The following is a 26,946-nucleotide window of genomic DNA, read 5'->3' as shown; positions in this document are numbered from 1 at the left end:
CTTGAGAGTAGCAAAGAAAGGGTTGGTAAAAGAAAACACAAGCGTGGTGCTCTCAGTGCACTGGATAGAGACTACTTGATGCATAGACAGAATAAAAAAAGGATTACTGGCTGCCATAAAGTTCAGAACACCACAGTAATGTTTTACAGACTGTACGTTATATTCAAACTGTTTTATCTTTCTCTCTTCCAGTATCTAAAGAGAGGAACAGCCTTTTTTAGCAGAAAAGGCAAAAGTGCGAAACACTGTAGTATGGAGTGAGAGGAAGCAGAAAGTTTTCTCTAGGCGTTTGTTGAGCAGTGTGAAGGATTATTGTAAAATATTAATGGAGTTACTGTTATGAAATTATATATGTCCGGCCGTTTTTTCTGTGCTGCATTAAGCTTGTTCTTGTGTTAATTCTCCAGATTTAGAAATTCATCATGAGTGACCTGTGTGACCCTCTAACATAGTTGCTGATGATACTAATCTGGGAGGTGCTGTTGACTCTCTCGAGGGACAAAAGGCCTTGCAGAGGGATCTAGATAGATTGGAGCACTGGGCAATCATCAGTGGCATGAAATATAACCAGAACAAATGCTGGATTCTGTACCTGGGATGGAGTAACACTGGACACAAGTATAAACTGGGAGAGGAGTGGCTGGAGAGCAGCCCTGCGGGAAGGGCTGTGGGACCGCGGGCTCAGCGGGAGCCAGCAGCGTGCCCTGGCAGCCAAGAGGGTGAGCGCGTCCCGGGGTGCCCCAGGAGGAGGGAGCGGCAGAGACAACGCTTAACGAAGTGACCGCCACCCCCACTCCCCGTCCCCTTGTGCTGCTCAGGGGGAGGAGGTAGAGAATTCGGGAGTGAAGTTGAGCCTGGGAAGAAGGGAGGGATGGGGGGAAGGTGTTTTAAGATTCCCCCCCCTCATTATCCTACTCTGATTTGATTGGTAATAAATTAATTTCCCCAGGTTGAGTCTATTTCACCCATGACAGTCATTGCTGAGTGATCTCCCTGTCTTTATCTCGACCCACGAGCCTTTTGTTATATTTCTCTCCCCTGTCCAGCTGAGGAGGGAAGTGATGAGCGGCTGGGTGGGCACCTGCCGTCCAGCCAGGGTCAACCCACCGCGCTGAGGTGCCATAGAAGCAGCATACACTGAAGCAAAAACTTGATCCAAACCTTGTGTCCTAGCCAGCAGTTCGTTCGTTGTCTGTTCCACTAGTCTGTCACAAAGTGGGTTAACGCCATTTTCTTCCTTTGTATGTGACTGCCTTTATGAGTGTGGTAAAGTGTTGTAGCTTAAATCCATCGCATGCCATGCATTTTTTTCTTTATGTCCTCAGTGGAGTTTTATGTGCAAGATAGTTTTGTGATTTAGCAGAATTTTGTTTCTTGCTCTTTTGGGGGTTTTTGGACTTTTATTTTTATTGCCATGCTACTGTACATTCAATTCTAGTCTCTGACAGGCAGAGCATTTTGCAGGGGGAGTGGGAGGTGTAAAGTTTTGTGATAGGTGAGTTAATCCCACAGTCTCAGACTAGCTCCGGAAAAGATGCTCCCCGCTGCAGAGGCAAGATTATTTACCCTTTTAGAGGGAGGTCACTGCACCTTAGAAGCAGAACAACTGATTGTGACTTTTGCATCCTGCCAGGCTGCCTGGGCTGAGGAAGCATCTGGGAGAAGAGATGCTAGGAATCTGCATTCTGACTTGTAGCCTGCAGGAAACCAACGCGGTGATATCAGGCCAAGTTCACTCAATAGCACGAAGAATTCACTCTGCTCGGTAATACGAGCCAGAGCTGTGTAGGGTGGCTCAGCAGCTGTGTCCTGATTGAGGTTTTCAAGTGTTTTGCTCTCAGAAAAGCATTAAAACAAAGGCTGGGCTTTCAAAGCTCTCGGTGTGTTTGGAGACCTGGTTGCTTTTGTAAACTTGGACATAAGGAGAGCAGTTGGAACTAGCCGCTCCTACCACCTACCCACTCTGATCGGTTAGTGTGGGTGCCTGCAGAGGAGCTGACCTTCTTGAGGAATGAGATTTCAGCATGTTCTCCTGTTCCTATGTCTCCTCTCCTTGTGCCAGATTTGAGAAGCCTAGCGGACTTTGTAGCTGGTGCCTTTGCAGGTTAATTAAAAAAACAAGACAAGACAAATGAACAGAAAGTTTTTAATCTTACCCCATCCTGACCTTTCCTGACTGCATCAGTAGCTGTTGCAATGTAAGCTATTACAACCCACTGGTTTCTGACTCTGTATGGGATCTGAGTACCTTTTTTGTTACTGTAATTTACATAATGATACAATTAGCATAAATTGGTATAATGATGGTATGAATCAAGACAGCTGGAAAAATCTGTAAAATGTTGATAATGTCATCAGGGAGGTTTGGTCCAGCAAAACCGTGCTATTATTTTACCTCAATAAAGCCCTTCCAGTAGATAGTAAAACACATAATTTCTCTGTAATCAGTTTCATTTCAGCGCCTAATTAAATTTGTGTCATTTTCTCTAATAGGTTATGCTGTCCGTTTCTGTCTCCTACAGAGCTTTAGCTGCTGAATAGTCTTACCCTTTATATTGTCGTCATGACAGAGAAGGTCCTCCAGTTATTTAAGTCTCTGGTGTTTAACCTAAACAACAAAGCTGAGCCTATGTAGATGCAAAATCTGATTATCTTCCAAAGTATACGATCAGCAGATCTCTTTAAATAAAGGCATGTGTTGATCCCCTTACATATGCCACCTGCGTGACACACAGTCCCCTGCCTCCCCCACTGTGGGACCACTTTGAATTTGGGCAAGTTTGTTCCTTTGGGCAGCGCGATGCTGAAGATCTGTCCATTGAAATTCCTGACTCGGGCTGCAAATCAGCAAAAAATCACCTGCCTCCCCTTTTGCCTTTTTTTTTTTTTTTTTTTTTTTTAGATCTTCTCAATCTTTTTATGTTAGAACTGTACTTCTAGGTGGAGATTTTCAAAACGAGACAGTGTACGTTCTGACACGACTGCAGCCTGAACTTCTGGCAGTGTAGCAGTGTTCTGAAGACAGTTGAGCTGTGCACATTGGTATGTCTGAAAGAAAAGAATAACTTGAGTGCTTCCATAGGCTGATCTGTGCGTCATCGTTTCTGTAATCTCTAATACTGCAAGTTGATACCATGCTTTTTTTTTTCTTTTTCTCAGCTGAAGTGAGAAAGCAGTTTTGAAAGAAGCCTAATTTTATGATAGAGGGCTACTTTAACAATAGAATAGAAATTGTGAGAAAAACAATGCCTAGAATCCTTGTGTCCAGTTATCTGTGACACTTGTGTGTGTGTGAAGCAAGGAGCTCTCCTGCAACCTGGCATTTGATGCATTAGGGAAAAAGCAAACCACCCTCTCCGCTTTCTAGAAGCGTATCTTTAGAACAAGGTTTTCAGAGGAGCAGCCCACAAGGAAGCCGAGGAAGTCTTTTCTCTAGCGCGTTGCACTGGATGGGTAACTGAAGAGGTCTGTGAGCATCTGATGAGGAGCCCTGGCTTTCCTGTTTCAGTATTGCCTTGAAGATAGGTATTGTGGTTCAGTATAAGGTGATGCCTCGTGGCCCCGAATAATCCTTTTTCATGACACAAAACATGTTTCTCTGGCACTGGTTCTGTTGTGAGCTTAGGTGTTAAAAAAGTGACACTTTTTCATATGATGACCTTCAGAAAAAAGTAAGTGTTCTGGACAGGCTTTTGAAAAGAACACTTCTAATTAGAAGGAGCTTCAAATTGCAGAGACTTCTAGAAAGCGATTGCCTTTGGTGGAAGTTCAGGGTTTATGGGTGTGTGTTGTTGCTGTTGGGTTTGTTTTCTGGTGTGTTGGTTTTTGTTGTTGTATTGTTTTGTTTTATACAAGTATTAAATGACTAATCCTAGAAATCCTTGCCTGACAGAAAGACAAGAACAACTACCTTGCTTTTAATGTGGAGAAATGTAGCCACAGAGGTTAAATAAATTTCTAGTGGCTGTAAGGAATGATAGTAGTAGAATCTACTGTAGCATTAGCTCTCAATCCTAATCAGAAGAGTAGAGTGTGTTGGAACTGTGTTTTGGGTTAAATTCAGTGCTTTTAGAATAACCTGGCCAGACCCTGCTTAATCAGTGTTCTTGGTGAGGGGGAAATTACAGTCCGCTCTCGGAGGGTCTGGCCGACTGCCTATAAGCGTACGTCAAATGGAGTGGAACCGCCAACAGGGTGTGAACTCAGAATGCCAAAAAAAAAAAAGTAAACTGAGTCATCTATAGCATTAGGCGATGCATTTATTTTCTTCTGACATGCTGGGTAAAGCAGAGAAAAATGTATTTAAATCCAGAAAGCTGTCAGTGAGCTACTTTGGTATTAGTATTTAGCACAATCCTCTCTCATTAACTCCTAAAACTTGTATCTGTCATGGAGGGAGGAAGGCCTCCCAGTTTTTCTCAGAACAGCTCACCCTTGTGAGATGAGTAGAATTTTAAGGCAGCAACACTGCAGTCAGCTGAAGTTTTAAATTACAAATTTCTGGTGTTGACATTCGGAAGGGTTTCAAAGCCGCCTCCTCCTCCCATGAGAGGGAGGAGGAGGTGTTACAGAGATTGGAGGATTCACATCTTGTCTGGAATTTCATCACTGTCTGTAGAAGGCAAAAGCACATTTTTCCTCCCCAAAGAACTGACCCCCACGACTTCAGCTGCAGTAATTCCTCTTCAGTGAGATGTTGCAATATTTAATTTCTCTATTTAAGTCTGCTGAGGTATAGGAATAAAAGGTGTTATCTAAAAACAGCCTGTACTTTTTGTTCATAATTGTTTTCTTTTAAATGAAAGACTGGCATAGTTTGACCATGCCATAGTAAAAAAAGAAGAACTTTTTAAAAAAAATAAAGAAGTTTTGCTGGTCTCTGTTGCATCTCACTACGTAAGAGTAGTTATGTTTAGACAGAGGTTGAGATGCTGGACTTAGCAGTAAATCATGGCAATTTTGCCATTTTGGCATTTTTTAGTAAAAGCTGCAAAGTAGTCATTGTTTAATATTCTGTATCTTAAAAAGAAATTAATATTCTGGAGAGCACTGGCATATAAGGTAAAGAAGCAACCGTTGTGAAATGAGTAGGAACACTCATGAATAGGAGCACATTTAACAGATAAAGCAGAAAGCGTCCCTGCTGACCTAGGTATCGCTAGAGTTTGTATTTCAAAGGAAACTGATTTGTTGTTCCTAGGTCAATATTGGTTTGTTCATAAGTTGCTAGCAGACTAAACAAATAAACTCGACTTGACAATGCTTTAGGTGTTAAAGTCTTCCTCTCAGGTTCACTTGTATATGTTATTTGTTTCCTCTCTTAAGTAAAAAGTCACTGCTAGGAAACTGAGATGGTAGCAGATGTTTTAAATTCTAAATGGGAAACCATCAGGATTCAGTTTCACTACTCTCTTTTTAGCACCTTTTTTAAAAAGCCAGCTGAGTGCCGTAAAACTGGAGTTTTCATAATACTGCTAGAAATTCAAAGAGAGCATCCTACCAAATATCTGGTTTGTGGGTTATAGTGGCCATCAGGTAATTTTTTAAGGAACTGCTATGTTTTGAAGGCCATGAAAAACCTAAATATTGTGTTCCAATGTCTTCTTATTCAGAGAATGACTGAGGTTGGAAGGGACCTCTGGAGATTGTATAGCTCAACTCCTCTGCTCAGAGTAGGGTCCTTTAGAGCAGATTGCTTAGGGCTGCGTCCAGTCAGGTTTTTAATATCTCCAAGGATGGAAACTCCATAACTTGTCTGGGCAACCCATTCCAGTGTTTGATCACCCTCACAGTAAAAAGTTCTTTCCTATATTTAAATAAAATTTGCTGTATTTCACTTCGTGCCCATTGCCTCTTGTCCTTTCACTGACTATCGTGAAGAGGACTCCGGTTCCGTTTTCTTTGCTTCCTCACGTCAGGTGTATACACAGATAATATTTCCCCCACATACCCCAAGCCTTCTGTTCTCAAGGCCAAACAGTCCCATCTCTCTCAGTCTCTTCTCATATCAGGTGCTCCTGTCCCTTTGCTGGTCTTGCTCCAGTGAGTCCATGTCTGTCTTGTACTACGGGGCCCAGAACTGGACACAGCAATGCAGATGTCATCTCACCAGTGCTGAGCAGAAGGGAATGGTCACCTCCCTTGCCCTACAGACACTCTTCCTAATGCAGTCCAGGATGCGGTTGGCACTCTGCTGCAAGGGCACCTTGCTGGGTCCAGGCCAATTTGTCCGCCAGGATCCTCAGGTCCTTTTCTGCAAAGCTGCTTTCCAGATGGTTGGTCCCCAGCCTGTACTGTTAAGTGTGGTTATTCCTCCCCAGGTGCAGGACTTTGCATTTCAGTTGGTTGAACTTCACGATATTCCTTTTGACCCATTTCTCCAGCCTGTTGAGGTCCTTCTGAATGGCAGCACAACCATCTGGTGTTTCAGCTGCTCCCCCAGCCTTGTATTGTCTGCAAGCTTGCTGAGAGTACACTCTGTCCCATCATCTAAGTCATTAATAAAGATGCTAAACGGGACTGGACCCAGTAGTGACCCCCTGGGGTACACCACCAGTCACTGGCTTCCAGCTGGACTTTGTGCTGCTGAGCACAACCCTTTAAACCTGGCGGTTCAGCCAGTTTTCAGTCCATCTCACTGTGCGCTTATGTAGCCCGCACTTCCTCAGTTTCTCTGTGAGGATGTTACGAGAGACGGTGCTGAAAGCCCTACTAAAGTTGAAAGAAACAACATCCAGTGCTCTCCCTTCATCCACCAAGCCAGTCATCTCATCCTAGAAGGCTATCAGGTTGGTTAGGTGTGATTTTTCCCTTTGTAAATCCATGCTGACTACCAGCAGTCGCTTGCCCTTGTGTTTGGAAATGAAGCACGATGGCCAGTAGAATACCTCTTAGAGACAGCAGCAAATCAGAAGTTTCCTGTTTTTCTTCTTGCCTCCTCTTTCTTTACCTGAGAAATCAGTGTTCCCGTACCTGATTGCAGAACCCTGTAAGCTAAAGTGTAAGTAAGTGGGCTTCAGTGTGTATTTTGCAAAGCTTGGCTCATCTCCTCCGATGTAAATGTCTCATAAGTGCTGTAAGAGACAGGAGTACGGAACATTCCTTTAAATTGTAAGGAAGAGATTGGCCCCATGTATAAATGTGACAATGAAGCTGACAACAGTGCTAATCACATTTCATCCTACGGCTGTTTCCTAGGTAACTCACACACGCAGCTGGAGAAAAAAGACTCCGTTATGAAGAGACCAGGCAGATCCGGTAGCAATTCTCTTCAATGACTGAAGAAACCAGTGGGGGGGAGGGGGAAAAGTGGGTACTGCTATATCATCTTCGTTATCCTCAAGGACAGACATTTGTTCAGAGGGCAAGCCTTTTTGTAGCCAGCTGTAGAAGTTTTATAGAATAGAATGGAATATTTTCCATTGGATGGGAATGGAAGGGACGTAAAACCATCATGTAGTCCAACTGCCTGACCGCTTCAGGGCTGACCAAAAGTTAAAGCGTATTATTAAGCGCGTTGTCCAAATGTCTCTTAAACACTGACAGGCTTGGGGCATTGACTGCCTCTCTAGGAAGCCTGTTCCAGTCTTTGACCACTCTCTCTGCTAAATGGTCCCTAAGTTTTGCCTCCTAAGGCCAGACAGTGGACAGTCTCATGGTCTAAAAGCTGATATCATGAATGTTCCACCACTTACAGCAGGTTGCCGTCGAGCCAGTCTGCCTAAGAAGTGGTCACAAGTGGGTCTCTGGGTCTGTTTGGTCATGCTCCAAAGTCAATACAGAGACTTTCATTGTTGTCTTTATAACAGAGGATATCGCAAGCACGATCCTGTTGTGAAAAGGTATTAGCAAAGCACTGTGTTTCTCTGCAATGCCACTTCCTATTTTTCAGGTTACAAGGTTTTTTGAGGAGAAACTGTCCTTTGCTCTGTGGTCTGTTACTCTTATTTTGCATCCTGGTAATGGAGCACTGCAGTTACTTCTGGGAGTTTCCCAGGTAGTCACAGAGGTTTGTGGAGGAGGTGGATCCTGAAGGTCGTTGGGAACTTTAAAGGCTTAATTTAAATTCACTTGCCTATATATAGCTGTCTAGTGCCATTTAAGACGTAACAGAGTATCTAAGATACCAGTATGGGATGAGCAGAGATGATGCAGAACCTCGGGTGACCTCTTCTACTGCTGCTCTAGAAAGGCACAGGTGACCACCAGCAGCTGTACCCGTACTACAGACCTCTGTATAAGGACCTGGATCCTGTTCTAAATGTTGCTGTTAAGAACAGAGGAGCCTCTAATACGTAGGGCTGCAAGAAACCTTGTCTGTTGTTCTGTTTGTCCACAGGATTTCCTGTGAACAGATCTTTGTCTTGAAACCAGAAATGCACCTTACCTCCATAGATGTCTGTAAAAGATGAGGCAGCCAAATATTTATATGATCAATTTTGTCTCTTTTCCTTTCAGGTGAATTATATAGAGCCTCTTTAAGAAAACAAAGGTTCCCGGCACAAGGCAGTATTGAAATACACGAGGACAATGAGGTGAGATTGTTTCCCAAAAGAAGCTGTGCTGATTTCCAAGGAGCAGACATGTGGAAATACTCTCATATTGTATTATGGAATTATAAACCCGTTTGGTAGCTTAGCGTGTCTTTCCCTTATCCAGTAGGTGCACATGCAATCACTGAAAATTGTCACAAGCTTTTTTAGACATAATTAACTTAGGTGGAAACATGACCCAGTTCTCTGAAGAGAAATTGTTACGTCTACTTAGTACTTCAATGGAAGTGCAGGTTTTGTGAAGCAGATTCAGCAGCAGTCATGAAATTGATAGTAACAGAATTGCTTTTTTTTAGAAGCAGCAAAGAATCTAAACCAGTTGTGTTCCTTCCAGTCAACTGGTTAAGATCCTCTGTCCACACGTAGGACAGGCAATGGAAATGTCTACTTTTCCATTTTTGAAGAATTCCAATCCTACAGCCCCCTGAAAATTATGACAGTCTTTGATTGACTTCAGATGTCCTTTTGATTAGCCCTTGAGCCCCTGGTCTCAGTCATGGCTGAACTACTGCTGAGAGGCAAATTGATTTCATTCCCTTTGAGTTCTCTTGTGAAGGATACCAGTTAAATCCAGCTGAGAGCCTTTTTGTAAAAGTGACTTTAGCAATGTTGACCCGCTTGAATTTTTCCCTCTGTTTTCAAGCTTTCAGTTCCACCAACCGATCCGCAGTGCCACTTATTTACAAGCTGGCATTGGCTGTGGAAGGAGCTACTCTTAGCTTTTAAAGGGAATTAAATTTCTCTTCTGAATTACTGGAATGGGACCATATGGAGAGGACAATCGTAAATCAGAGCAAGGAAAAGTGGAACCTTAAAAATTCTCATAAGATCCAGTACTTAAGCAGATACAAGGCAGGTCAGCAAAATGCCTTCACAATGAATACTTCTACTGCATACTAAAAATCATGGGCTGAACAGAGATAGCGGCTTTATGGAACAACTTGTAATTCTCATTTTCAACCATTTCTCTGTCAACATTATACAGGTGCTAAAGTTACCGATTTCTTTATCTTCTCCATGTCAACAACATTTCCACCCCTAGCCCTCACTGAACTACAGGCTGAAATGTCTCTGTGTGTGTGTATATGTGTGTGTTTGCTTGTCAGCTTTTCTGATTAATGTTATTCTTTTTAAACTCAGAGCAATTCTTCTCATTTTATATTTACTGTTGAAGATTGTGGCTTTTGTTCCAGAACTTAAGAATAAAGTGTCCAGAACGTTGCCTGATTCTCAGTAAATCACCCAATCTAGCAATTAACAATCCTCAGACAAATGCAAGAAATGTTACTGTTGTTTTTATTGTGTGTTCATATTTGGTCAGGAACTAGAAGTCTTCAGGAATCATGTGATCCAAAGCAAAGAAGAAAATGGCAATCAGGATTTAAAAACAAAAATCTCCTAATCTTTTAATGTATTACTGAGTTCTTTGAGTGCACATAACTCTCAAGGGGTAAAAAAGGAAAAAAACCGTAGAGTTGTGAGACATTCAAAATGTTTTTCCAGTCTCAAGTAGATAACATCTTGTTTATTCTACAGAGCACACTGATTATTGTCTGTGTATGCACATATTCACATGTTCATAAATGTATTTGTGAGGTTTATGGATATCAGCAAGGATACATTTTTTACTCTTTAAGTAAATGTCTGGGTAAGTTAGCCCCATTTTTCATTTTAATAAGAAGTTGCTAATCTCAAAAGGCTGAGATAACTGTATTAGCTGCTTTTGCTGGATGTTTTCATTGGCAGAGAAATCTGTCTTTTTAGAACCTGTGTTGATTTAAGTTAGAACCTTTCCAGTAAATGCAGCAGCCTCATTCGTGATACCTAGATAGACGTTCGCTTAGGCTGTCGGTGGATGTTGGAATTCTTCGCCAGTCTCAATGTATTTAAAATAGCTTTTGATGTACACAAAGCTGTTTATAATCTTTGTTGACCTGAAACCTACATCTGTGCTGCAGGGGTTTTCTGACAGAGCATAGTGTGCTCTACCTGGTTCAGACACGCTTGAATTAAATGGACAACAGGGCACCCCCCCCCCCCCAGCCCCCCAGTGAAGGCAAATATCACAAAAAGATCATGGCGGGGGGGGGAGAAAAAATCACCGCTAACGGCTTGTGAAGATTGACACCAAATATAGCAACGCTCTCTATAAATATGCTTCCTCCCTTCTTATTCCCTGTTTTTCTCACAGGAAGGAGTTCAACACCAGAACTGCAAAACACATGTGCTAATTTTGATCCTACATGGGGGGAACATCTTAGATGCTGGAGGTGGGGACCACAGCAGCAAGCTGGCAGACATCAACACCTTCAGTTCCGTGTTTGAGAAAGTGACCCAAGCCCATTTTCCTGCCGCTTTGGGCCACATCTTAATCAGACTTGTTCCCTGCCCAGCAATCTGTTCAGCAGCTTTCTCTCTTGTTTCCAAGTAAGTTGATTTTTATTTTCTAAGGTTTGGCTTTGCAGTGTCATTCTGAATGGCTTTCTGTGACCTGTCTTTTTCATAATGAAATGTTGTGAATCCTCCTTAATCTTTTGCTTACTGCAGGATGTGGAACGATCTTTCATCCTTTTCTAAGTGGCTGTATTTGTTTAAAAAAGAACAAAACAAACCCCACCAAAACAAAAAAAACCAAAACCCATGGTGGACTACGGCCTATTGCCCACATGCATGCAAAAAAAAAAAAAAAAATCCAGAAGAAATCTGGACAGAAGAAGAAAACTGCGATAACTGTTAACTTTCCCCCCACCCCCAAAATCTGACCCCAAAAAGTCAGTAGTCAACTTTTATCTTATTTTAAAATTGAAACATAGTTAGATCTGCCTGCGGATGTGCCAACTGACATTTGTCTGTCTTATTTATGTGATCATTATTTGGCCATTGTAGGGACAGGATGTTATAGTGATAGTTCTGATAGCTCTAAGTTTCCTGTTTTAGAAACAAAAATGGCACATTGTTTATATTGGTTTAGGAATAAAGTGGAGATTGCGAAGCGTTGCTGAGAAGCTTAGACCGACGTAAGTAAATTCTACTTTGCACTGGAAATTGAGAACAGAAATAAATATCTAAAACAAGAGTGATTTAACACGTCTTCTTGGTGAGAGAGAATTTACATATGAACATGGTTTTTACATTTTTAAGATGACAAAACTTTGGTATCTGTTCATTCCCAGCAGCAGCTACTGCACTTTGAGGTCCTGTAGTGTTTCGTGGTAGACAGCTCATTTATTGTCATTAACCTATAAGAATGCCATATACAGAAGTGTCTTGAATGGGCTACGAAGGATGCAGCTCTAGGAAACGGTGCTTTTGGCTGGTGAAGGCTTCAGTTTGCAGTCCGGCTGGGGTTTGGTGGCACGTGTAGTGAGAGGGTTCCTCTAGCTTTGATGGAGTTTCCTCTCTGAGCAGATCCATTTGCTGACTGATGTAAATGGAGATGGCACTCACGAGGTTGCCCTTACCAACATGAGAGATGGGTGGTTTGCTTTAAGCAATTTGGTAATTCACTTGCATGAAGGTAGACAGACCCCAGTTCAGGGCTTCTGGAGAGCAACTGGGAGAGAATGCTGTGCATCACAGTAGATACTGGATCAGCTCGTCATTATGGAAGAGCACTAGGCAAGAAGGCCTCAACCATCTTGTCATTGATAAAATTAGTAAATTTTTCAACTAGCGTAACTCCGCAAACTTAAGTGACACTGAGCTATAATATGGTCATGCTACATGACATTCGCATTTACCTTTCTAGCTGTCAGGTCCTGATTCTGTCTGAGACCAGGTTCTGCTAGGGAACACTTACTAGTTGCTATATGAAGCAGAAAATAATGATTTTATTTTAGGAAGTTGCTTATTAACTGGAAAAAAAATAGTTTGGTGGGCTTGGGATTTGGGAAGAGTTTTGGGGGTGTTGAGATTTTTTTGGGGGAGGTTGGTTGTTTTGGAGGGTGGGGGTTAAGAAAATTCTCACCAAAGTGTTTTAGTCCATGTCTCTTAGTGTCTGGCTTAAAGAGATAGTTCATCAGATCACACTGGCATTAAGCCTAGTGGCTTTCTGAGATTCCTGGCAGTCACTTCTGCATTTGAAAATTATTGTTGTGTAAAAGGCTGTGATAATGTTTCGATACAAAACCAAGTAACTATGAAATACTAAATGCAACTTTCACAGAAAGAGTTAGCAACTGCATCTCAGAGGCCTGCTTAGTCTAGTATTTCCTAGAATCATAGAATAGTTTAGGTTGGAAAAGACCCATAAGATCATCAAGTCCAACCGTTAACCCAGCAGTGCCAAGCCCACCACTAAACCATGTCCCTAAGCACCACATCCACCCGGCTTTTAAATACCTCCAGGGATGGGGACTCAACAACTTCTGCACTCAAAGAAAGACCATAACTCTGAACTGTTAACTGCGCGTCAGCCACAATACGTTCTGAAGTCCCCGTGTGCATGCTCATGTGAAAGGTATCGTCGCCTTGCAAAACTGTTACTACTGTTGATTTTAACAATTGTTACGTGTATGGCAGTAACAATTTCAGATATGCGCTCTTCTTGACAATGCTGCGAGATGTGAAAAATGACACGTAGCAACTCCTTCGGGAGAGGAAATATGACTCTAGTTGTAGTGTGCGCTTGGGGGTCAGGAGATACGGATACTATTCCTGGGTCTGTAACAAATTTCCTGGTTGACCATAAATGAGAAAATCAGTCTGTCGGTGCCTTGCTTCTCAAATCTGTTGAACAGAAACAAGGCTAAAGTGATGTAAGGAGGAATTTTTCTGTCATTAACCAAAGGCCTAACATAAAGCCTGAGAAAGAAACAGGAAGATTTCTGCTGTCTGGACTGTGCCTTTAGCCTAGGGTAGATGAGAAAAGCTTAAGGGATGTAGGAGTAGGAGAGTACTGTGGTTAAGGCATGTTCCCTGAAAGCTGGAAAGGAAGCAGCTATGCTGAGACTTTACTCTGACAACTGGTACCTTGTTAAGCATGAGAGGAGATGATTTGTGAGGGAAGGCCTGTGATCTGGGTGTTTCTTTGTCAGATTATTTGTCAGCACCAAGGAACAAAGGCTGATCTTAGCCTATATGATTGAGGCCATGTTACATTTTCATTCCAAGCCTATTAAATGGGCAGGTAGCCTTACGAGGTTTGTGGAGAAACGAGGACCATAGCAGCAATAGTGTAACCAACTTAAACGTTTCAGTGGGGGGAAAAAAGTAAAATTAACTTTTCCATGCAGCGTTACTTGCACGCTAAATAAATGAAAGTTTTAGCAGGTGGTGAGCAAACTTTCCACCGAGTGCGGTATGATTGGCTTCCACATCATTATAATGATCATCAGTTATATTCTATCAATTCTGGTAGTGTAGTTCTGATTGCGCTCTAGTTCTGGTACTAGCCCAAGAAGTATTCTAGAGGATAGCTGAGGAGATGCAGAATATTCAGTAAGGGAAAGGATTAAAATCTTAAAATGTTTTTGATATTGTTATTTGTCCCCCTGGCTTTCGTGAAATGAATTTAGAAATAACAAATGGAATTTTCCATTGGATATATCCACTTCAGTAGCTGCTCTTCCTCGCCCACTTTTTCAGTCTTGAAATTCACTCATTAAATGAGAGAACCTTTTCCAGTAACATTTCTTTCCTTAGGGATATTTTCCTTGACATAAGTATTTTAAATGGCACGATAGAGAAAGGAGAAAGAAACACATGCGCTGGGGCCTGCTTCAACTCTTGTACAAGTGTAAACCAGGAATAACTAGTGAACGCCGTAGTGACGGGGAGAAGAGAATCAGACTTGCTTGATTTCTTCTTTTCTAAGCAAAGAGAAACTTCTCTTGGTTTTGTCTGGGGCTTCCCCTAAGTGATTCAAACCTCATGTAGAGCAGAAAACCCTGCAGAGGAGTTGAGGAGGTCTACAACCACATTTTGGTGGACACCATAAGGTACAGGAATGGTGATGCCTGGTGTCCAGATGACAGTTAGAGAGGAGAGATGGGGAATACATTAAAGTTCTGAAATGCTAGCTGGACTTAAAGCTGTGACAGGCGTATAGGAAGACGAGGTGGCAGGGTGGAGACCGGACTGGTGGAAGATGTGCCTGACTGTTCGCATCAAGGGGGAATACACTGAAACGAGGAAAAGAGAAGTGTGTGCATGTCCAAGTTGCTGCCCTGTAAAGCAAGAGGACTGATAGTAGAAGAGGAGGTGAAGCATCAGAAAGTGATCAGAGATCATCCTTGCCCATTTGGGCCATTGAGTAACACAGGGCTCAGTAGTTTCTCTTAGGCATCCCGTAATGCAGTGCCTGCAGGTCCCAACGACCTGGAAGAAGAGCCGGTAAGAGCATGTGCTGGCAGCTCAAATGAACAGAGCTCCCACTTTCTTTCTCTGTTTTTTGATTCCCTCTTGTTGCAGCACACAGTATTCAGCCAGGCTGAAAATAGCCAAGCTGGATGTTTGAATGTCCTATAGAATCATTGCCAGCACTGACATAAGATTGGTATTGCCTTGGTATGTTCTTGTGTGGAGCCGCTTGTGATGTACCCGTTTGGGGCTGACAAAAGGGGAGATGATTCCCTGCTTTCACATTTCTGCAGCTTCATGCCAGCAGCTTTCACAGCCAGAATTCCAGGATGCAGTTGCGGAATATAAACTTGTGGTAAACATTGCATTTAACAAACCTTGGGGGAGGAAGTGTGTTTTTAATTACTGTAATGTTTCATCGAGGGTGAGCCAGATGACTGACTAAGCAGCAGCACAAGATTTCTTGTTTGATTTGAATGTATCCTCCATTTTCTGAATGTGCAGACATAGTGTGTGCCAAGGTAGTACAACCCTCTGTTTACCTTGGCTCCGGTTTTGAATTATGCTGTGTCTGTGTGCTGAGTGCCTGGGCTCCGAGGGATTCCACTGGGACTTCTCATCTGAATATGCCTATGTGGTTCTCCTCCCTGCCTTGCAAATAGTGGCTTAAAGGAAAGGGATCTTTCAGGGCAAAATCACTCCATCTAGTAAATGTTTCAGATTGTTTAATCTGATCTGCTCCCATCTACTCCCATCACTTTCAGTTTCCTGTGTCTCTCATGTAAATCAGAAAGACACTATGCAACCTGTGTAAGTTTATAATACATGACTGATCTCCTCTGACGCTTATCTCTGCTGCTAAGGACAGATAAGGGTTAAAACTAAGGCACATTCTTGTTCCAGCTAGATGACTAGAGAGCCATCTCTTCCCTTTTCAGAGAGAAAAATATCCCAGAGTGGATCAACTGCTATGCTTTTTATAGCATCCGATTTGATGAGCATGCATTGATTCACACCTCAGAGTAGAGCTCCTAAATTACAGGAGTAGTCAAACTGGAGAATCGTCATTGCAGATTTAGGGAGGGGAGGGGAAAAGGAGAGAGAAGGGAAAAAAAGGCCAAACCAAAAGTTACATTTAGGAAGCAAACAGTTAAGTAGGTAAGTAAGCATATGAATAATCAAATGAGATGAAAGTGTTTCGTTGGATGAGTTTTGGAGCGCTCAACCCCTTGTATGCTCTTTGCACAGTGGTGGGTCCTGCAATGTAAGCTCCTGGTGTTGCATTTTCCTAATCAATGTTTTGAAATACTTTTATAATTTAATTAGAAGGTGTACGGAGAAGTCCAGTCATTATGATTTGAGTACTTTCTAGTCCTTGTTTTTCTTTTATCCTAAAAGTGGAGGAAGTAAATGCATATTCTGGCATTCAGAAACAGCAATAGCAAGTCCCTAGGACTGTCGGCACAGAGTGCAGATAGCCAAACCATCAATGTCTAAAAACTGTTGTGTGACAGTTATCAAACAAGTGTTACCATATGGGTGATTTCCCCCTCTGCTTTCTCCTCTGACCTCTGCCATGGGCAGGGACTGCTGACCTGAGAAAGTTTTGAGGAGGGACCAGTGTTTTGCTTTGATCTGCATCTAGGCAGATGCTTTCTACGTTCAAAATAAGCTTTTATTCCCTTGTTCCTCCTTTCCTCCCCATTCCCTCCCCGGGCTGAATAACCCTCACCCCCCCTCTCCATGGTGCAGCCTCAGTTATCGCCGCTGGCAGATGCTGCTGTGCCATCAGTCGCTCCTCCCCTGGGAGCCGGCTGTACTCTGGCCCACCGTGGTGGGTCCAGACCAGTTCTGTCTTGCAGCCTGGTCCTTTGCTGCCTTTTCTCAGGGAGGTGTTAGGTTCTGACACTGGTGACTTTATCTGTCAGGCTCTTACACCTGAATGATGTCAGCTGCTTCCTTGTGATTTCCCTCTCCATCCCCAGCCTTTGTGCAAGTGTGGTGTTCCCAAGCTGGTGCTTTGGAGTGGCCTCCTGCGGTGTCCTGCAGTGCACCAGGGTGACAGGACTTGTGCTCCTTTTGGCTCCAGCGCTGATATTTTACCTGTTTGTCTCAGCGTCAGCACTAACACTTAGCAAGTCCCCTATGATAAACAACTTCATCTCTTCCATACGCTCTTTCAGTGGCCTGGATCTTTCTTCCCTTTGTGTTGTGTTTACGATTACAACAGAGGTCTCTGTGGCTACAACCTTTACAATAAAATAAATTGGAATTAAAAAAACCAAACCCTCATTTCTAAGCCAGTTAACTGTGATTAATTGTCTTAGACAATAATTGCTCGATTTCAGTTTGATCTATATTCCTTTAGCTACCAAAAAAAATATTGCCAGCTATTCGTTTTTCCATTTACTCTGTTTTGTGTAGTTCTCTTGTGAATATTGTTTGCATTTTAATTTTATTATGAAAACATATGCAGGTACTTTTTTCCATTTCAGATGTTCACTCCATATTTTTTTTTCCTCTTGTGTTTCTCCCTTTCCCTTTCTGAGGTGTTATCTGCCAATTGTTGTCGTAAATGAGGCCTTTTTATGTAGGTTTTTAAGGATCGTTTTTAATTTTTGAGTTAGTATTCATAACTGTATGTCTGCTGTGCGTTTGGATGATCTAATCAGCTGGTAAAATGAAGCTGTGTTAATTGGTAAATTGACATAGCTTGGCAGACCAGCTGAGCTCCAGGACGTGGAAACTGTTACACTGCTGCGGATGAAAAATACCAAATCATTGGAGTGCTTCAGCAAGAGGCAAGTGTGGAAATGTCCGGTGAGGCTCAGGACATGAACACAGACCAACTTCCATGCTTGAGCATTGCACGTCCTCTGTTGTTCTTCCATTACCCTGGTAATAGTCTCAAGGATGCAGGTTTTGGCAAAGACGTAGACTCTAATTCCATTTCAGGCAGCTTGCTTTTTACAAAACAGTGTTGAAGTTGCCTGCCTGCAGCTTTGGATGAACTTTGGATGAGCTGAATTATCTGAAATACTTCTGACTTTCCTTTAATCTCTAAAGGACAGTCAACTTACTGTAAGAGAATCTGGCACACACTAATGTGCCTTGCATCTTTGGCTCTCTGTGAGTTGTTTTCCCCACTCATCAATAAAAATCAGTCAAGACACAATTGGCAGATTTACTGAGAAACTTGCAGGGCGCACATTGAAGCTAAAATAAAGGTGACATCCTTTCAAATTTAAGCTTGCATTTTCAGTCAAGTCACCTCCTTTTTGCAGAATGTTACTATGCAAACATTTACGTATGATTGCAGAATGTGTGCAGCTTTGTTCCATCCTTTTGAAAGGATGGGACACCAGGAAAATTGTTTTTAAATGCTTTTGAACACTACATCTGTCACGCTTGCGTTCTAGGAAACAGTATTCCGTTGTGATGATTGGATCCTGTTCGTTGATGTTATGTTGTTATATGGGGGGGGGAAGCTGTAATGGAATAATCTCTTTGCTGTTCTGAATTATGTCTACCTGTATGTGGAAAAATTGCACCGAGTATGTTTAACTACAGAAATGCCTTCTAGCATGATCTCATTCACATAGAGCAGTGACTCCTTGGTTTTTTAAGCAGTTGAGTTCTGTGGGAAAATGATCCTTCCTGTATTCTCTCATTGTGAACTGCGATAGCCCACCCCATTTCTGTTAATAAGTAACTGTTCATTCTCTAATGCTGTGTGCTGCCTCTTACATTTTTCCTGATGTCCTTCCTTTCCTTGCATGTCCTTCTCTAGCCTAAATCCCTACAGCTACGATGAGAGCTGTCTCAGCAGCAGTGAAGACCACATCCCACTGGCTGCCTTGCCCTTGCTGGCTGTCTCATCCCCTCAGTACCAGGATGCAGTTGCCATGGTGATCAGTAGAGCCAATCAAGTTTACAATGAATTTCTCAAATCTACAGATGGGGTTGGTTTTAATGGACAGGTAGGACTATTTTCTCTTATATCAAAGTAAAATTCCTTTGGAGCAAGGCTGTTTCTTTTTAAGCCATTGTGTTGAGGGTTTTGAGTTATGAGCGTGGAACAATACTGCAAATATGATGAATGAATGTTAGCATGGGATTACCTATGCAGAATGCCTTCTCAGTGCCCAGCATGAGAAAGACACTTCTGGAATCCTGTGCAGTATCTAACCTGGACATACTCAGTTGGTAGAAGATGCTATACCTTCTCTCACAAGCATTTTGACCCCTAAGCTCTTACTAAGTATTGCTACGAACTCTGGTAATGTATAAGAGCCTTAGTTGTGCGGCAAGTGTGGTATGATGGCCAGTGAACAAGCGTGCCAGCCCAAGACAAATGATAATCTATGTTACTAAGTTCCTCACACACCTGCCATAGCTGACAGAAAAGTCGGCACATCTCTGACTAAGAGCATAAGGAATCCAACATTTGACTATTGCTATTTCTTTTTTGCCGCCATCATAGTAGTAATAAAATAATTGACAGTAAAGAAACTTAGAAGACAAATACTCAGTTGCTGGCAGTGTTACAGATTTCCTCTGTAACTTTGGGAAAGTCATGTAATTTTTCTGGTGTGACCCACTCCCCAGTGAAGTTGCCTGCAGACTTCTTCCAGCTGATGTGTCGCAGTTATTGGTCCTGCTTCTCCATCTTCAGACTACAAAAACCAGTACTTTCCTGCTTCACATAGAATAAATACGATACTGCTACCTTGTGTGAGTTACTGAAATTATTTTGTGATGGGGCTCTCTATGTGGCCAGAAACATGCACTTCCTTAAAGTACAGTGACCTCCAGACTTCAGAAAAAGAAAAAAAAAAAAAAAGACATTTAATATAGAGTACCGTGTAATCTTTGAAGGAAAGCATGTGTCTCATTACACAAATTCTTTTCCGTATCAGTAATAAGATTATGCTGTAGCATATCAGTATTTTTAGACTAAAATTTGGTTTGAAGCTAGTTTTAATATCCATAGTAAACTATTCTTGCTTGAAGCATAAAAACAGCCCAGCTGCAGTGGCAGAACATTATGAAAGGTGAGATTATGTAAAGAATTATGCCAGTTACAGAAATAATTGTAAAAACAATTCTCTCAATAGAAATTGAGTGTTACGGGTTTTTTGTCTTTGACAAAGCTAAAAAGTAGTCGTCTTGGTGTGTTTTACAAACCACATATATTAATATTGCACGTGGAAAAGTCCGCACGACCTCTGTATTCTCCACAGAATTGTCACCGTCAACAATTACCAACACTGTTAGAATGGAAGTGACTTCTCTGTGCTGTCTACAGTGCTTTGCTTTGGTCCTTAGATAGAAATCTCAATTCTATCTCTGAATAAGTCCTGTACTTCTAAAATACATACCATATAACCTGACCCCTACCCTGTGTGTATCTTTCCTTTCATATTTTGGTCTCTTCTGTCCATTTATATTGCAAGTTCATTAGATCAGAGATTGCCTTTTTGGTTTTATACAGTATCTGGAACAAGTTAACTCCATTACCTTAATGCCAGTAATAATGAGGATTAGAAATGGACCGGTAAATTGAAGGAGAGGATATTAATCCCCCACAAAACATGCTGTTAATTTTATTAAGGTTACTTGTATCATATAATTTTCAGTTCTTTGTGAACTTCATTGCGTGGCGTAGGCATTTGAAAATCAGAGAGTAAATAAGCATGCGGTTCAATTGTATACAGCTTTAGAACCAGAATTGTCTTAGGATGGATGTTACCTTAATGTATTTTGATATTTTATTTTTTAAAATGTTTTTATCCCAACAAATGTAATCAATTAAGAGAGTGTGGTATGTGGAGATGCACTAAGAGAAGTCCGAGGTTTTTCCCTACCTGCATCTTGAAGCACTCGCTTTTCCTAATATGCTTTACTTTGAAGAAATCATGCACAACATCCTGTTACCCAAAACTCGTAGTTTAGTGTTGTAGCCAAGCTGAATTAAGGTTAGAAGCAAGTTAAGGTTCGTAAGGAGAGGTAATGTCTTCTCTTAAACTGATTGGAGTTGGGAACAACAGACTAGGCATTTGCTTCAGTTGGGGAACTGGAGAGAAAGGGTTGCTGGAACCTGTGGAACCATGGGGGTCGATATCAAGGAGAAAGGTAATACAGCTATTACTCATCCTCAGACCCAGGCAGGGGAACAGGGAGAAAAAACCCTCTCCTATGGGATGGGGAGGCATTCAGTGGAATTGGCTTGTGAGGTAGATTCTAGCGTGCCATAAAATTACTCCAGCTATTGAATTCCCAATTTTAGTACTCTGTGGATTTTAATTCCCAGGTCCATACTTTGAAGGTAGCTTGTATGTTTATATTAAATGTGAAGCAAGAGTGAATTTCTCTGCTTAATACCTCGTTTAAAGGTTCCATTCCCTTGTCCTGACAGGGGATTACCAATCTGTTTTTAATCTGTTGAGATTCTCTTCCCCATGTGACACTACAGGAAACATTAAGTGGCTTGAAATCTTTGTGAGACCGGTTGTCCGGTCATCTGGACTTTTCAAGTTGGAATCTGGCTGCAGACAGCTTGGAAGAATTCTAGCCGGTTTGGCAGAACCCCCAGCTGGTCAAAATAGTCCCTGGGACAGATATTCTTGGCATAGGGCGTGTGTCTGGAGGTAGAAGGGAATGGGAGAAAGTGGCTGCACGTTTTCAGCTGCAATAGGAACCAAGGTGTAAAAAACCAGGAACAAGGGTGTAAAGTAAGACAGCAACTCCTCTGCAGCGCTGTGATGCTTTTTGTTTCTTTTAAAGGACTTGTTACATCTCCCAAAAAAAAATCTTTTTATTTTCTCAGGTGTGTCTCATTGGCGACTGCATTGGAGGAATTTTGGGCTTTGATGCCATCTGCTATAATTCTAATACAGCTGATGAGAGTCGGAACAGTAGCAGGAGAGGAAGCATCAGCAGCATCCAGGTGAAGAGAAAAAATCCACACAGCTGAAACCCTATAGATTCATTCCCTGGAGGAAATCAGCTCCATATAAACCAGAGAAAATTTAAGGATTTGGTAAATTGCCATGATAGCACGGGATTTTGCTCATATATAAAAAAATTGCTGTCTGAAAATTAAGTCTGCAGTTTCAGTTTTATGATATACAGAAATCATTAGTGAAGGCTTTATCTGTCAGTTTTTAAAGTGGGGTTACCAAGTGCCCTTTATTGTATCCCATAACTGTAGACGCAAACATGTTCTCTCAGTGATCTCTGGTAGGCTCCTGTTTTTGCCAAAATCGTTTATCTTTCGTCTTGTAATTTTTTTATTTGTTCACATAGGGTCTGGAGTTCCTTATGCTACTGCCTGGGGGTAGTCTAGCATTGAGATGTGTTCATGGATAAGTTTTAGTGACTGGTGGAAGAATGCCTCCTTCCTGATAAGGAATGCAAGTCACCTCAGGATCTGTGAATGGACCACTGAGCACAACAGTGTCTGTATGAGCACTGTGTTTGGAGAGAAGGGAGGATTAATTCTAACTGTGATCCAGGAAGGATTTTATGATAGTAAAAGCACAATTTTAAAAGTAATGCTAGCATGTAAGCTTTGTTATTGTTTTCAACACTTAAGAAAGAAAACTGAAGTTTAACTAATCTTATGTACTTCAGACTCAAGGGGATATGGAGAGGGGGCGTGGTGCATTAGAGCTGAGACTAAGTGAGGTGCCCACGCTCTGTTCTTTGATGGTTTTGTGACCCTGGCCAAATTGTTTAATCTCTTGACTCTTTAGTTACCTCTCTCCTGAAAAATGAGCTCAGTGATACCAACTTGGTTCAGTTGAGAGCTATGTGTGATGGGAGTACTCTTAAGCAAAGAGACGTCCTCTAAATGTTTCCAGGAAGGAGAATTACTCACCATTAATAACATGGCTCTGGGTTCTCAGCAGCCAGGCTTTGATGGTACCAGCACCGAGAAAGTGCATTGCAAGCAAAGTAAATGGAGAAATGGTCCTGGATCCCAGTCCTGCAGCGGGGTTGATTGTGCAAGGGCTGCTGATGAATCTGAGAGCAGGGATCAGGCTTTAGGGAGTGTAGGTTATTTTGACTTCCCTGCTCTTGCTTACAGTTTCAACTTTCCTGTATTCCTCTCTTTCCTGATACCATAGAGCCTCTCTTCCCATTCCTCTTCCCATCTTTTCTCCTCCTGTCTTCATCTCTACTACTCTGTGTGTTCAGAAGAACTAAGTATTCCTTTCCTTCCTTATCTTGTCTTTCTGTCCATTGTTCTCAGCTTGCTCCTGTGAAACACATTCAGGAGGGCTCTTCTTTTACTGTTTGGTTTGTTTGTTTGTTTGTTTTTGTTGTTGGTTTTTTTTTTTCCCTTTCCTTGGTGTCTCCATAGAAATGGATCTCATTGGAAGAGTTTGAGATGCAGAAATATAAGAGAGTGTTTTAATTTACCATCTTACAAATGTCAGGGCATTTGTGAAATGAAAGTAGTTGGAAATAAGGATGAGACTGAGGTACTCTCAACCATTGCATTTTATGTTCTGGTTATAAACTGTGAAAATAGAGTAAATTAGATTTATATAGTTCCCTTCTTACTCTGTTTATTTCAAAGTCATCTATAATGATAAGCTAAATTGACAACGCCGTGACCTGGTCACTGTAATTGTCTGAATAGTTCAGTTTTAGTCGCTAGAAACTTCCTTTTGGAGAGAGAGGGCCTGTTAATTTAATGAGGCATTGTAAATAAGGATATAGAATAGTACATTCTTCTGCTACCCCAGGTGAGTATTTGTTGGTTTGTGTGTTGTAGTCTGTTTTCTGTATTTTAGTTTCCAATACACACTAAATAAGATTAAGTCAGGATTAACCGTAATAGGTTCTTCTACAGTATAGGCAGAATTGTGAATGATTACTGAGATCATGATGATGGTTGCGTGTACATGCTTGTACAGGGCAGTATTTGAAAATCTACCTGCATGTTCAATAAGAGGCTGCAGTAGAGCAAACATTGCTCTGGTCAGACCAGACTAGTGACTCTTGCTCTTTAAAAATCAGTTACATTTGTAAATGTCAAAATACTTAACAAAGAAAGCCGGTGGTGTTGTCATCATCGTCATCATATCACTCCTTGGGTTATTAAAGGACAGAAGGATGAAGTGAACTTGGTCCATCATCAGAAGTGGACACCCAAAGTCTTACATCAGCAATCACTGTACTTGGTTGGGAACACTGTCTCTTAGAAAAGGAAGATGGATCTTTTTTGTCGCAACAGCTAAAATACTCATAATTTAGAAGTAGAAAACTCTCCGTTAGGATGAATGGAGAAAGTTGATGATTTGCTTCACATGGATCAAGGATAAATAAAAGCCACCTGTGGGTGACTGATTCACATCCCAGTATTGATGCCATTTAACTGCAGATGAGATTTTAATTGTGGCACGTGGGGGAGTTGAAAGAGCTTGTAGCAATAGAAAACAAGCTTTTTAACTGCTTAAAATGCAGCAAATAGTTTCTATACTGATCACCTCAACCTTCTTCTAATGTGTTGCCTCATGTCTTTTTAAGTGATTTAGTATAGTTTTCAGAACTATTTCTCACTCTATGATCTGGCTAATAGAGAGGCTGAATTGGCTCAGTCTCTTTTGCAGTATACAAGAAAGACTGTGTCATGAAGGTGAACCTAAACGCTCAAACCAGTGAGATTAAAATCTGACCAGGTTTTTTGAATAGGTTTGAACATGGGATTTTTTAACAAGATTTTTTTTTTTTTAAAGTATTAGACTGCTATAAATTTGAACACTATCTCTTCACCATGACGCCACAGTGTGTAGACATTTTGACATACTCTTAGCGTCTGATATTATTTTCAACATTCAGGTGCAGAGAAGGCCCAGATGGTTTAGAGAAGTTAATTTCTCAGTGATAGTTCTTCTCACCAAATAACCTTCTGTCTCTGTGAAATGGTTGTCGGCTTTCCCTATTGAATGGCTGTTCAGTAACGTGTAAAATGAATGTGGTCCCAGTTCATTCCCCAAGGGACTGTCACATGAACAGATTGTTCATGGGATAAAAGCCAGCTCCAGAACTGCACTAGCTATAGTTCCTGGATTCCCTGTTCTTGGGAATAAGACTAATAATTCACTTGTCACAGAAGCCAGGAGGTCCTCTTGGTTGTTGAAGGCTATAGGTGGAACAGCGTGGGAAGGTTCATCTTATAGATCATATACTGCTGCTGTCTCGGTTTCATTTTCCTGCAGCTCATCTGCATAATTCTGGAGAACAGGTTAGGTTCTTCAGCATCTCTTCTTGCCATGAAATCTCACCCCACGTGCACAGGGCTGCTGTTGTGCTCCAGTACTGAGTGAGGTTATGGGAAATACCTGTCCTATGAACTTGTTTTTTCTGTAGCTTCAGAGAGATACTCAATTAGCACGTTTTCCATAGTCTGTCTGCCTGACTTTGGCCAAGTCTCTTGATCGATCGTGCCTCAGTCCTCATCTGTAAGCCTTGCACTCTTTCTCACATCCTTTGTTTTGTCTTGTTGGATTTTACACTCTTTGCAAGTTGCTTAAAAGTACTGACCATGATAAAGTCTGTTTTCACTTGGGGCATTTGCTGTTATGAATTGTGAATAGTGTTCCAATGGCACTTTAACAGTGTAATGCGGTGCCATAATGCTGTGTCCAAGAAGACAGGCGCAGGGAGCAGTGGTGGAGAAAATGTAAATGAGCGTGGGGAGAGAGTTGTATGCAGAAAGGAAAAGAACAACTTTGAATCCTGCTCTCTTGTACAAAGCCTAACCAGTTTCCCAGTGACCTTCCCTAGGGTCGTCTCACAGAGATCTAGTCCCTTGTCCTTCTAAAACTGCTTTTTTCTTCCCTCATTGAACTGTCTGTGGCATGTATGCTTTGGAAGACCTGAGTTTTACCCAGAGAAAATCCAGTTTAAAATGTGTTGATTTTGAACAAAGAAAATGAAGGTTTTCTTCTGCAGTGCAGTAATAGCATGCCATGTCCTCCTAGCTTGTTATTCTAGAGTTTAAGGAAAAAAAAAAAAAAAGAAAAAAAGAAAAAGCAGCTAGCATTCTACTGCGTCTCTGACAGAAACATTGTGCTGAGTAAATCAACACGCACAACTGAAACGCGAGGTATGCTAGGTTAACTTTAATGACAGCAGTGCAGAAGAGGGAGCTTGATGCTTTTCCCACACAGTATTGTTCCGAGACTGTCAAACTCCTGCAAAATTTGACCGGAGATTGTCTTAGGACACAAGAGAAGAACACACCCTCTGCAAGGAGAACCTGTTACTGAAGCTTAGAGGACAAAGATGAATTGTTGTCAGCTTTCAGGGATGAAGATATTAGCTTCCATTACTAAAAAGTCGTCTTAGATAGTTCTGTGGTGACACAAGCTAGTTTTTAAATACTGTGGAGAAATATGTGTGTGATTAAAAGAAAAGTGTTTGGTGTTACATTACTGTCAACTCTATGCCTTTCCAACAGCCAGCCTTCTTCCTGAGACCATCAGGCACTCAAGAGACCTAAACAAAAATATTTAATCATGTTGAGTTCCTTGCATCTGCTTTCTTGCTCTGGCACCTTCAAGGGTTCCCATTTTTCTGAATCCATTGGCAGGAATTCCTTCTTGAAAAGTAACGGGAGCCGAGATGCTAACATATCTGCCATGTGATTTTAACGAAGAGAGCCTTAAAACGTCACCAGGGTTTGATGAAACTCTGAGCCTTGACAGCGCTGATATGGTTTTCAGAAGTCACTGATGGTATGATGTTTAAGAGCTTGACCTACAGCCCATTTAAATCAATGGATTTGTCAGTGCATTTCATGGGCTTTGGTTCAATCTCTAAAAATTCCCTTTCAGCTCTGTGTATGTGGATTCACCTCCATTTTGAGTGCCACCATGAATATTCTTATGCATTCTAATAAATTTATTCATGGTAAAAACACCAAATCGGAATTTTAGGTAAACATTGCAGAATATTTGTAGCATGCAAGTTACAATTTAAAATCATAAATATGTTGCATTTTCATGGCGCTGTTCCTTGGGAACAAGCTAGAGATCAGAACCCATCACAAAGGCCAAGAGGTAAATAAATACCTTTG

The 26,946-nt window shown here is 41.6% G+C and overlaps 1 protein-coding gene across 1 annotated transcript in view; it reads left to right on the top strand.

Annotated features, from left to right (window-relative positions):
- The window catches only part of PITPNM3 (PITPNM family member 3), a gene marked incomplete at both ends in the record, with an annotated part of 149,020 nt that overhangs the window by 90,822 nt on the left and 31,252 nt on the right, over nt 1-26,946 (top strand). The window contains 5 exons of the mRNA XM_082328114.1: nt 8,458-8,534; nt 10,744-10,979; nt 18,272-18,316; nt 18,643-18,832; nt 21,682-21,801. Of these exons, the coding sequence (XP_082184240.1) occupies nt 8,458-8,534; nt 10,744-10,979; nt 18,272-18,316; nt 18,643-18,832; nt 21,682-21,801 (668 nt within the window). The remainder of the gene's footprint in view (nt 1-8,457; nt 8,535-10,743; nt 10,980-18,271; nt 18,317-18,642; nt 18,833-21,681; nt 21,802-26,946) is intronic.

Source organism: Platalea leucorodia (assembly GCF_965183815.1).
Source record: "Platalea leucorodia genome assembly, chromosome: 16".
Lineage (NCBI taxonomy): Eukaryota > Metazoa > Chordata > Aves > Pelecaniformes > Threskiornithidae > Platalea > Platalea leucorodia.
The sequence above is the reverse complement of the archived record's forward strand: the minus strand, read 5'-3'. Positions and strand labels throughout refer to the sequence as shown.